This window comes from Motacilla alba, chromosome 18, assembly GCF_015832195.1.
Source record: "Motacilla alba alba isolate MOTALB_02 chromosome 18, Motacilla_alba_V1.0_pri, whole genome shotgun sequence".
Lineage (NCBI taxonomy): Eukaryota > Metazoa > Chordata > Aves > Passeriformes > Motacillidae > Motacilla > Motacilla alba.
In genome coordinates, this window is record NC_052033.1 from 2,324,335 (window position 1) to 2,337,309 (window position 12,975).

The window sequence follows — 12,975 nt, forward strand, 5'->3', positions numbered from 1 at the left end:
GAATCAAAATGTCTCAACAGGCAGATGAGAGGCTGATGAATCTGCCAGAGGTCTTTGTATAAAGTCAGTTACAGAAGTAGCTGGCAGAAAATACACACTGACTTCTTAAAAAAAAAGATTGAAATAAAAAATAAAAAATCCTTTCCTAAAAGAGGAAGATAAAGTAATATAAAATCTCATCTAAAATAAAGTTATCTTCAAATCAAACAGGAATTAGGCATAAGAAACCTGGAGGAAATCCAATGCTCATCATACAAGGGGTGATGAAAATGGATTCAGTCATTGGATCACAGGTGGCAGAGATGGAGCAAAGAAGAATTGAGAAGAAAACTTTAAAATCCTAGTGATCATTATCTAATTGTGACATCTAAAAATGTTTCTCCATATTAACACAATATTCTCCTTATTGTCCCTAAGATGAAAACCAATCACAGTCCTCAGAGATTACTGAGCTCAGAATGTGAAGGATGAGGCTGAAAAAACCCAACAAACACTATGTTCAAATCAGAAACAAGGAACAGGTAGGTCTAGTCAGAAGATTTTGGGAAGAACAGGATTGCAGCTAAGAGGCACCAAGGCTTGCAGACCTGGATTTTGCAGAGGAGCTGATCACTGACTATGAGGGTAGGGGAAAAGGACATTTCATTTGCAAGGTGAAAATTTCAGAGTCTCAAGTCAAATTCTATACTCGAAAAAAAGATCCCTTCTCTAGGCTTACTTCTGGTATTTTAAGGATGTTTCCAGGAAAATCTGACATGCTTTTCTTACAAATCTGATGGCTCCAGAAGGCACCAGGTAACATCTTCAGGCACACATGACACCTGAGGATAGCATGCCTGCCACCAAGTGTGACATAATGTGGTTGAGATCACGTATCAGGGCTGCATCTTTATTCCCTCAAGGCCACTGGATATTCTCCCTTGACCTTTCATGGTGCTACAGGTCAAGATAACATCGTGAGAAATAATAAATTAACAAAGCACTGAGTGCTGGAGATTGACTCAGTGTGACACAGAATAAAGAGCACTTGCAGCAAGCACAGAAAGCAAACACTCAAAGGTGATGCTGAATTGCACAGACCCCTCCTGATGCAGAGAGAACAGGGAGTTCACTGGGTCCAGAAGCAAATGTCAGGGTTGGAAATCTTCCCTCCTCAAATGTATGAAGTTAAAAAAATATTAAGTGCTGGCTTTAGCTGTTTGGAGAAAAATGATGGTGTCTCAATACAGGTGAGCTGAGAGTGGTAACAATGAGCACACCACCCCAAACTACAACTTGATGAAGAGGAACCTCGCAGAACTTACTGAAGACTCAGCAAAGCCAACAAAAGGATGATGACTTGATAAAGCAGTAAGTAAAACAGGGAATGCTGGCTGGAGTGCTCTGTCCAGCTGTGTGGAGAGCTTGTTCCTCACCAAGGATGACCTAAGCAGAAACAAGACAGCTCCAGACTCATGCCCTGAAACAGTACCTCAAAGGGCAAAAAGGTTTTGGAGGAATTGCTTAACTAGCATGAGCTGTAAATCTGGAAATAATTTCTTTGGAGGAATAAAAACTCTGTGTTCTTAGAGTAGAAACTATATTTATTTAATTCACTTAGCAAGTTGCTCAACACTGTGATAGCTAACAAATACAGTGTGGGATTATTTCCTTTGTTAGAGCCAAGTCACTGTGACAGATTATGCCTAGACTGATAGATTTTACTTACTGTATGAATATTAATGATTTTAGTACTCTCTTCTCAATAGTTGTGTTTAACATATGTTTCCAGAATTATGCATCATGCTGCACATAATGCACCTCTCTCTCTGGCAAGAATTTTACTGCTGAAGATATTGTTATCCAAGAAAAGGAAAGGCTAACTGGCATGCATGCATCTTTTGTGGCCTTCAATTAACACAGTCATTAAAGTCTGCCATGGCAAAGAATGAGCTACATATGAGTGGATTTCATTACTGCCTCACACCCTGTACACAGCTCATGGCAAATGGATCGGTTTCAGCACAGTTGGTCTAAAGCACTGATTGCTGTGGTCAGAATCCTTCACCACCCATATGTATGACCCTTCAAATGACCTGTGAAATACAGAATGACATCTGAGATTCTTCTTTACTTATCAATAATTTTCAGGAGGATTCTTAGGTGATTTGGTAAGTTTCTGCAGGATTTCTGTCAAGGCTGTAAATCTCATTTCCTGCTGAAGATCTGGCTGCCCTTTTCCATATACTCTTTTCTTTAGACACTTTGAATCCTGGTCATCACAAACTTCTGGAGCCTTTTCCTCAGTTATTAAATAGTGCTGGAAGATTTGTCACATGTGATCACAGAAAGGGAAGCTCATTGCAGAATCTATTTATGACCGTGCATGTCTGCTTTGAGACTTAAAAAAATACCTGAACTCCTCTTTGTATTTAAGTACTGAACTCTCACTGAAATTTCTAAGAAGCCTAAAACTGAAAGAAGAGAAATTAAGAGCCTAATTCTTGGAAGGTTGTGGCCTTGGTCCTGCCTGATTGTGAATTTGGGCAAGGGTCACTGACTGCACTCTCACAGAGTGACAAGATTCCTATGGTAAATTTTTTTGCTCTTTTTTTTTTCCATTTCTAGTTCCACCGTGTTATTGATTCCTTAGCAAGTTTTCAAATGTAAAACTGGGGATGATCATTCTTTATTTCTACGTGAGAATCACACCATTGCTCCTTTCCACGAGGACTGAATTCCCCGCAATGCTGAAACAATACAAGAAAAGGAACAAAGCCACATCCATCGCATTTCCTTCTACGCTTTCCAAGCAGACAGTGAGAATCAGCAGCATTTCTACACTGTGCACACTCTGAGCTGGGCACCACGTTCCTGTTGCTGGACTTACCTTGTCAAGGAAGGTGGGGCGGTCCATGGAAGACTCTTTGGAGATTGGTGGTGGGCGGCAGCCAAGGGGTTTGGTGACCATTCCATTATAGTCGGTCACTCCCATTCCACGCTTGTCCATTTCCACCTTCTTTTCCAGCAGAGCACCTGCACAGAAAAGGGAAATATATTGGAAAAGGTGAGGAAGAGGGAGTAAAGTTGCCAACAGCAGCTCAGAGAAATTCATTTTGCTTACAAAAGCAAGGTAAGAAAATAAATATTATCCAATTGGTCTGAGTATAATCAAATGCTAATAATCATGCAGGGTTCCAGTGTTGCTTAAAGACAGAAAAGTTACTTACACAGATACTTACTCATGGCCTGATCAAGATTCATACTGTTGCTCTTCAAGGCCTCTTCCGCTGGCTCTCTCTGTCAAAAACAGGAATTATGTTAAGAGGAAAAGTAATCACGTTCATGTGATTTCAAAGTAACCAAGAAAACAGACACATCTCTTAAATACTGGGCTTAATGTTTACTCAGCAGCCTAAATAATGTCTGTGTGTGTTTTTTTCTGCTTTCAGCAATTCCCACAATTCAGGTACTTCACTTTGTCAAGGAAGTAGTGGCTCTACAAGGTGAAACACATTGTTCTGTTTAAACATCTTCCTGTTTTCCATGAACAACTCAAGTATCACAATGATACGACTTTCTCTAAGAAACAACTCAGGTATACTCTCATTTCACCTGTTTAATGAAAAAAGAGGAAAGGGAGGGGATTATTACTGCACTTCAAAGTAATACCTGCTGTTATAAAACTATGAACTTTAAAATATTATCCCAGTTCATCTCCGAGCATTCTATAGGTTTAGAGCAGATTTCTGAAATCACAGCATGTGTTTAAATGCAGGTCAGAGCTACTTCCTGGCCTGGAGACTGAAGATCTTGGTGCAGCTACAGTCTGAAACAGCCACAGTCAGAAGTACAAGCTAAAAGCTAAGGCACAGTGTGCTGGCTGAGCACTACTCACAGGGAAGCCCATGTCTGTGAGCTGTTTTATCAGACGGTTCATGATCCAGGCCTCATCCTGCTTGCTAGGTGTCTTCATGCCCTTAGTAAATAAATGGGAGATTCCATTAATGGGCTGGTTGCCACGTTCATTGTAGTGAGATGTACATAAAAGAAATGGTAAGTGGTTTTTATTAATAGCACATGCTACTGAAAGATGTATTAGTACATTAATTCAGAAAGTATTGAAGAACCCTCCGAGCAACGCGACTACGATTCTCTTCCCCCAAAAGTGTAAAAATTTATCTCAGCTGAATAGGTGTTCAGTGTACTATTTAGTATTTGATTTGCTGGCCACTGAATTAAAGCCACCTTTGAATTTACGGATTTCATTTTAATCCTTGGCAGAAAAAGATAACGAAATAAAGCTGAAATAGTACAACACTTCCTGAAAAACATTCCCAAAAACAAGTTTGCAACCTTGAAGTTAAGAATGTTACTCAGTGTATTTTCTTAAAAACAAACAAGAGCGTCTAGATAAACACCTTTAAAAGATCTTTGTGCAGCTTGTCTATCACAATATCCTTAAGAAGTCTCTTCCTTTCAGTTCTCCAGAAAGTACCAAGGGACAAGCGCGGATTTGTTTTGGGCTGTGGACAGTACAAGAAACAACCATACTTGATCAAATCACCGGCCTAACTGTTGGCTAATGGATTAACAAACAAAGTGGCTAAATGCATTCCCAATTCCTTTAAGTTACAGCCTGGCCTTGTCCTGAAATAAAGACTGTGCAATGGAAAATTTCCTCATACAATTGTCTCTACGTTCTCGGTTGAGTGCAGCATTAAAACAAGTTCACTTTGTTCTCACACACACACACACACCGTCCTCACAAACAGAAAACAGCTTTTTGTGTTAAACAGCTCCATCACAAACTACTGTTTGCTTTTCCACCACCATGGGAAGTGTCTGAAAGCCCCCTTAACACCTTCTCTTTCAGTTAATACATTATCATTTCTTTAGAATACATGGAAGCTTACAAAACTTAGAGAAAACAAAGGCAACAACAACAAAACTCCCGAAGCATCTGGCATGCCTAAACTCAGAGATCTCCCATTTTCCCCTGGAAACAAGGTAGGCTGTACTTGAACCACTGTAGTGGCAAGCTGTGCTTGTGTTCAGGTGTCAGAGGTTTAATTTCAGGTGTAATGCACCAGCAAATTTGTGACAACTTATTCTACAAACGTTACACTAATTCCACTCTTGCTGGAGAGTGTCTTTATTTCTGTCTTACCTTTTGAAGTCCTTTCTTCGGGGCATTCCCCCAGGAATTACAGGAGGAGCTGCTCTCTTGTGAAGCAGTATTATTCCACATATCTCCTTCTTCATCTTCCCACTGACTAGTACTGAGATTCACATCATCCCCACCACTGCCCCAGCCTTCTTGCATAGATTTTGAAGCTGGAGAGAAAGTGGCAGAAGAAAAATCTTATTCAGTTTCCTGCAAATTTTACAGAAATAGCCTTTTGTGCCATATCCAGTGTGCTAATGTGAGTATTTTCAAGAGATAAAGAGGTTCATCAAATAGCTTAATTGGCATTAAAATGATAAGAATGTCTTCTTTGAAGTTAGTAAAAAAAAGGGAAGTTCTCTAAATACTCAGAGAAGAAAACATCCAGCAATTTTCAAGTCCTGCTTTTCCCAGAACCAGTAAGATCTGTAGTCATGGCCACTCCACTCTCCCAGGAACAGGGAACCAAACTATGAGCACACATTTGTTAAGTGCTATTTTGCTTTCAATGAATCTCACCGTTTTATCTACCACATTCTTCCATGAACAAACCAAATTTCAAAGTCATTCATGCTCAGACACTCATTCCCATCTTGAAGAATGGAATCTGAAAGGAGCTTGTGGGCTGCAGGGAACGCTTCAAATTCAGTGATGAGGTTGTGTCACCTCAGTCTGTTTTATTCTGTTTACTCTCTTTAAAGCTGGGATTACTCATCTTAAGAGCTCTCACTCCCCCTTTTATGTTTTCTGGGATTTCTAACTTCGTCTCACTATGGTATTTTGCAGGAGTGAATCTCTAGGCAACCTCCACAGCCAAGAGGAGAGTCTAAAGCAATCACAGTGGCCCTCAGGACATTCAGAGATGGAGGATATTTATCAAATACCACGAGTTAGGAATCACGAAGCAGGAAGTAGTTCAGGATGTTCCTGAACCTGGCAACAGTTTTAATGGCTGAAGAAAACACCCACTCACTCAGTTTAACCCAACATGATTTTGTCATGATTAGTGGTTCTCAGGTGTTGCTTTTCCTATCAGAATCAATTCTATCTTGACTGTTCTCCACTGCTTCTCATCCCAACACAGGTTTAAGGAGGAAGTTTTTCACAGAGAGTGGTCAAACACTGGAATCATCTGCCCAGGGAGGTGGTGGAGTCACCATCCCTGGATGTGTTTAAAAAAGCCTGGATGTGGCACTGGGTGCCATGATCTAGTTGAGGTGTTAGAACATGGGTTGGACTTGATGATCTTAAAGGTCTCTTCCAACCTAGAAATTCTGTGATTCTGTGTGATTCTGTTTCCTTTAGCCTCCAAGGGTTTCAGTCCTAGTCACGTTCTTCTGCAGGTTCACAGTTTCCTGCACCTCTGCCCTGCTGCTTTTCAAACACACAGAACTACTCTCCTTTAAATTTCCAGAGGGATGCACTATATTCATATTTTTGAATTAACTGGGTATTTGGATTAGCGTGGCCTTGTGACAGCTAACACAGTTTGGAGAATGAAATCACAAAGGCCACCTGTGACTGAAACACACAGAAAGGCAGAAGAGGCAGAAGCAAACTCCTGTGACTGAAACACAGAAAATGGCAGGAGCAAACCCCCTCCCCTGCCAGGACAGTGGCAGCCCTGTGTGTACCTGGTTTGCACAGTGCTGGGGCAGCAGCTGGAGCGTTTGTTCTTCCATAGGTCCCTGCTGGCTCGGCAGGATTCTCTCCCCACCCGGTCCCACTGCTGGGGGGCTTCCCCCAGGCCGAAGTGCCATTATCAACTGCAGCAGAAGGGGAGGAGGGCTCTCCCCAGGAAGCTTCGCTCTTGGTGTGGACAGCAGGCATCTCTCCCCAGCCTGCTGGAGCAAGGCAAGGAGAAGAGTGATGAGAGGAAAGGCTTCTTCATCAAATCATTCCAAAAAACTTTCAATTTTGCTCATGAGTTTCTCTGGAAAGAGCACGAACCAATAAGTACATACAGTGATTGTAGCTAAGTGTGTTTAAAAAAAATGCCTTAAATTTGGTCTCAAGAGTATTTTCTTAATTCAGTACTAATGCCAAACAAAGAAAGAGGTTTTTCTCCACAGCCAGGAGCAACCAGGCTGCCAAGTGAGCACCACAGTGGTCCCAAGGAACAGCTGCTCCCACCTGCCCAGGGCCAGCATTCCAGAGACCAGGACTCCAGTCTGAGTTGGGCCTTGCTTCACTGAAAGATCTTAACCTATTTTAATTCCTTTTCACTGTTTACAAACTATAAAATCTCTTTTCTCATGCCCTGGCAGTAAGATGCTGTTTGATTGTTCCCACTTTGAGTGAAGATTATCTGTGCTAAATGTATTCCTTAAAGCTTTTATTACAGCTCATGGTTACCTACCTATCCCTCATCACTGACCCTCTACATGATAATAAATATTATTTTAAGGGGAATTAATCAAGACTGCAATTAGGATCCGTAATCAAACCATGGGGAATGGCAGGTAGAAGCCATTGTTTTCCTCCAGAGCATTACATGAACTCGCTGGAAGACGTAAGCTACTCCAAAGAAACAGCCTTAGTCTGCCTGGGCTTGAATGTAATGCTCTTAAATCCATCTGACAGGATTTGAGCCCTGCAGCTGAACGTGGCAGCAACAGCCACAGGGCTCCTGAGCCTACAGAGCAACCTGACCAACACAGCCAAAGGGTAAACTGAATTTACAGCCATCGTTACCAGAGTTTTTCTGGAGAGAGGACTTGGATCAAAGATGGAGTTCAAGGTGCTTTGTAAACAAGCACAAAGAGAGGCACAACAAGCAAGAAAACAAAATTCTTCCAGACACCTGACACTAACCTATTTTTCTACAATTGTAAAAAAAATTACATCCCATTACATGACAGCTGAGATCTTCACAAATATTGTAGAATTCGGTCTGCTTAAAACTTCCACTGGTAATTAGGCTGCTAAATCAGGAACTTGTTCTCTTTTCATTGGAGATGAATATTATTATTTTCTAAGTGAATGACCAGATGCTGCTTTGTCACAGCATTATTTCCTTTTTTTGCTCCACAACGGTATCTGTAAAAATACTCTGGAAAGGTTTCAAAAAGCAGGAACAACATTTTCTCCACAAATTGACACCCAGAACAGGTAGGCAATGGCAAGGAAATCCACTGGAAAAACCAAACAAGAAGGGTTCACTGAGCAACAAGTCCTTGCAGAACTCACTGAATTCCAGAGAATCAGCAGCATCCACTGCCAGTAACAACTCAAACATTGCCTGGCAGAGAAAACAATCAAAGAGATGGGCCCAGAGCTGTGCACTGCTCCTGTGGTCCTGCATTGTATATTTATTTTAGGCTCTATTCCTTACAGGCACTGCAGCTCTCTCAGACACTGATGCAAGTGCAGGAGGCACAGAGAGTGTCAAACTCCTCACTGGTGTGCTGCAGCTTCAGAAAACTCCTCTACCAGCAAGAGGCACTGAATTTAATTTAAAGCAAGCTCCTGAGACAACCCAAAATGGCACAGTTTCATTCAAGCTATTTCCATTTGAAACAAATTACCATGGTTTAGGCTCGATCGATGTACCTTACATTTCTGGTTATTTTAAGGTGTGTAAAGAAGATAAACTGGCAGATCCACAGATGTACCTAAATGAACCTGTACTTAACGTGACAGCTTCCTTGGTGGTGCACCTGAAATGCTTATTTCAAGGTTCCTGCTTGTATTTTCTAGCCAGCTTTATTTAAGGGAGGTTTTATTTGAGTTTCTGCCTCACTACTCAGGAGGCAACTGGCAGACAACTGTGTGTATTAAATCATATTGGCAGCTGAAAAAGATTAATTGCAGGCAAATGAAACACAAAACAAAACATCTCCACAACCCCAGACTGCAAACAGGGACAGTGCAGAGCATTAACATCTCCCTGACTTCGTGCAGCCTCTACTGGAAACTCTACCTAATTCAATTTTTGAAATAATCCTTAAAATACAATTTATACATTAAAAAGACAAACTGTGCTATGCTATAGAATAAAAGCCTCAAAAAACCTGGTTCCTCTGTTGCTCTTATAAATTCAACAACTTCCACTAAAGGCCACAGATGTGTCACGTCCAAATTATTTCAAGTGCTTTTAAATTCACTGAGCAGGAAATAATATGGGATTACAAATAATGGGGGAACCAGCCTTTCCTAATAAAAAACAGGACAAGTTCATAAAAGCAAACAAAATAAATCTACAAAAAGTTTTCCAAACTATCTTAACAGATAAAATTAAGTGCAGGAAATTAGTAAGTAAAACCTGAAGGCTGCTGGAAAAATAACCTGTGCACTGCAAAAATGACCCTGTCTGTTAATTCTGGAGCACATCTCAATTGCAAACCTGTTTCCCCTCTGTGTAAATACTCCTGTCCCAGTGCTGCTGTCTCTGTGCTATCTTCCTATGACTCCAAATGATTCTGTTTTACAAAGTTTAAAGATGAATAAAGTTACATTTTTGAATGAATGATGCAAAACTCTCCACAGCTGTTTGGAAGGCAAACCAAGACCTGTGAGTAGTCTCAAAACCTGAACCTGCCCAACATTTTCAAAAGTTCTGCTTGGAGAAAACATCCTTTTTTCTGATGAAAATTATACAGATTTAGGCTGTCCTGGTAAAAAAGCTCCTTAAAACTCACCCAGATCTGCACAAATGTTGTTTCACAATAGAATGGGCTCCATTTAAAGGCTTCTTTGGCAAGAAAGGGAGGTTTAGTACTGAAGTTTTTAAACATTGTTAGAATTGCAAGAAATGAAAAGATCACAGTAAGTAATAAACATGGACACATTGGCAGTGCTTTGTTTTATAGAAATAAAAACATAATTAACATTGGGCCACAGCCAACAGGAAATCCTCAAGGGAAAGTGAAATGTTAACTAAGCTGTGGCAGGATGCAGTTGTTTTCCCTCAAAATAACCCTATAGCTATTTGGATGGCAGAAATTGTTTTCCTTCAAGTTGTTGGTCTGTGATAAATACCAGAGCACATGAGCACGATACAGGCAAACCAAAACATTAGAACCTTATATAGATAAAAAAGAAGATATTAAGAAGAGGTTGTTTACTAATTACATACTAATTATTCGGGGTTTTATATATACATTTAAGAGCCACCTACAAGTCTTTAATCTTTCAAATTTTCATTTTCTGAAAGGGATTCTGGTTCATTACTGAGCATTCAGAAAGCTCTGATTTGGGTTTCAGCAGTGACATCACCCTTGTGTGAAAATTGAGGGCAGCTCTCTCAGCATCACTTGGCTGCCCCCCAAAACCTGGCTGTTCATGGGCTGAGCACCCACCAGAGGGTTTTAGGTTTACCTGGCTGTTCATGGGCTGAGCACCCACCAGAGGGTTTTAGGTTTTCACATGAGCACCCTAAAGGAGCCCAAAGCTGAGCTGCTTTCAAATCCATTTTGATGGAAGTTCAAAGTAAGAAAAACACTGCCCCTGTGAGCTGCCACTTAGTGGCACAGGATTATAAAAGGAACAGAGATGTTTGGAGCTTTTAACTTAGACCCAGTTCAGGTTTTTAAAACTTAAGCTCCTCACTCTCTAGTAACCACGAAGACCCTAATTTGCGACCTACAATCCCCACAGGGAAGCCTGTGTTATCTTCTGTTGTTTCTTTCCTCAGCTGGAGGATGCTGGAACCCTGCCAGGCTCTCCTGATGTAATGAGCAGGAGAGCATCAAGCCCACTCCTCAGCACTTGCAGGGAGGATCTGCTGCTCCAAAAATCTCTTTAAATCATTTCTGTTGGCAACACCGTTTCTCATTTCTTATTCCCCTCATATCAAAGCTGCATGAGTTAGAAATGCTAGGAAGAGTTATGCACAAGTAATTTAGATTAAACCAAATCTAACTCAAACCCAGCTTTCTGCTCCTATTTCTAAGTAATTCACCAGTGCCTTGAGAGCAAGCTCCTACAACCAGCAAGGACTGTATCTATCACATTATCTATCCCTTTCTACCCTGTTTTTTCCCTCTTCTTTTCCAATGGAAAATGAAACTCCTTAGAGCATTCTTCATTTTCACCAAGTGTTTACCAACATCTGCTTCCCATCAATGGCTTTTAAGTTCTGCCTTCAAAGGATCTGGAGAACTTCTGGGGATGGGTGACAACTTGAATAACAAGACTGTAACTTGGCCTCTATTTCCAAACTAATAAAGCATACACTTCAATCCCAAAAGGAACTGTTAATCCTTTGTGAACTCCTATCTAGGGCTGTGCAGCACAATTAAAATCCACTTCTTTGCTTGCAGGACGTGTGACTGTGACAACTTCCATCTGTCAACTCCTCCCTCATGATACAGGAATGGAATCCACGAGTCCTTATTCATTATATTCCCTGAGAGTGACTGGCAGAGCACGTCATGACCCACACAGGTGACAAAATGCCCATGGTAACTACAGACTTGTAGAGCTGCAGGATTTTAGATGAGCACTCAACTGTGCCCCGTGGCACGGGCTCTAATAACACAATCATGCTTTGCATGGAAAAGAACCTGCTGGATGAACTTGGTTGAGGACTGCAGAATCTCCTGGTGACAGGATTCTCTGCAGAGGCTGCGAATGCACAGCCAAGTGGAGAGGGAATTGGAGTAGGGAAAAGAGTTAAGCAGCACGACTCCAAAGTGCAGGGCCCTGGCTGCGTGGGAGGCAAGACACTCACTGCTGGCTTCCCGTGCTTTGGCTGTCCCAGATGGGAGATGGTTTGTGGATGTTTCAGGCCTGTGTACATTTCCACCAGAGCACGAGGATGCTGCTGTGCAGCTGCCATGTGCTGCCTGCACTGGGAAAAGGGGGCCCCTGCACTCCTGCCTGAAGGGAACTCGCTGGGATCCATCCCTTGGAACTGCCCTGCTGCTCCGTGTGCGAGACAAGCACAGCTACAGTCCCTCTCTGGCACAGCCACGAGCAAACACAGCGGAGCAGAGACACACGCTCCTCGCTTCCATTCAGACAAAAAGCCTTCAAAATATTTCCCTGTCTGACCTTTTTACTTGTGCCATACCAAGTATAAGGTTTAATTTATGCCTGCTACAACGTGATCTAAATTTCAATGTCAGAACCATATTTTAAATTGTCTTCACTATTACTCATTTTGTACTTTATTGCATGCTGACTTAAATATATTGTGAGAGCTGGCTTTGCTTGCCTTGGAAAATTAAAAAAAAAAATAAAAGAGAAGATCAAAGATCTGCTTATCTTAAAAGATCTTAGAATCTTTCTAGCTCACATTTTTTCAGGAAGCACAACACTCACTTTAACCTGGTCAGGGGGCAGCTTGAGCAGGCTGGTTACGTGTTCATAGGCAGCTTTCTGAATATGTAAACATATTGCTTCAAAGAAACCCTTCCTTTGCTGCTGTCCACGCTCCAAAGGAATCACTGCAGATTAACACCAGCTTTTAAATTCCATTTTCAAAATCTGAAGGGCCCAGGACTGTTAAGTATTCTTCTATAAGGTGTTAATTATTTGAATAACATTAACAATGCATTGCTGTGTATGAAGAGTTTCGCAAGCACCAATGTAATCCTCCAAAAATCACCTTAATGAAAAACAAAACCTCACCTAAACCCAGCTGAAAATCCACTTTCAGGATACTTCCATTACAATTCAGGAATCTGAATTCTTGTTTCATGGGTAAAGTTTTAAATATGGATTAAATAAGCTAGTCACATATGTTGGGCTGACCAAGTACAAAGCCATTTAAATATTACTCCTTCTGCAGCACATTATTTCATTAAAATAGGTACCCTCTACTCTGAACATGTTTGACCAGACTGGGGAAAGTAAGACTATTTTTATACAGACATTAAAGCAAA

General features: G+C 41.2%; 1 protein-coding gene across 15 annotated transcripts in view; it reads right to left on the reverse strand.

Moving 5' to 3' along the window:
* Positions 1 to 12,975, reverse strand: part of TNRC6C (trinucleotide repeat containing adaptor 6C) — an 82,784-nt gene that overhangs the window by 24,229 nt on the left and 45,580 nt on the right. For 6 of the 15 annotated variants that reach the window (XM_038157212.1, XM_038157216.1, XM_038157219.1 and 3 more), the window contains 6 exons: positions 6,781 to 6,990; positions 5,150 to 5,316; positions 4,401 to 4,505; positions 3,878 to 3,958; positions 3,210 to 3,279; positions 2,870 to 3,015 (listed from right to left, as the gene is read on the reverse strand). In XM_038157212.1, coding sequence (XP_038013140.1) covers positions 2,870 to 3,015; positions 3,210 to 3,279; positions 3,878 to 3,958; positions 4,401 to 4,505; positions 5,150 to 5,316; positions 6,781 to 6,990 — 779 coding nt within the window. The remainder of the gene's footprint in view (positions 1 to 2,869; positions 3,016 to 3,209; positions 3,280 to 3,877; positions 3,959 to 4,400; positions 4,506 to 5,149; positions 5,317 to 6,780; positions 6,991 to 12,975) is intronic. The other 9 variants (XM_038157224.1, XM_038157223.1, XM_038157221.1 and 6 more) reach the window with 5 other exon arrangements.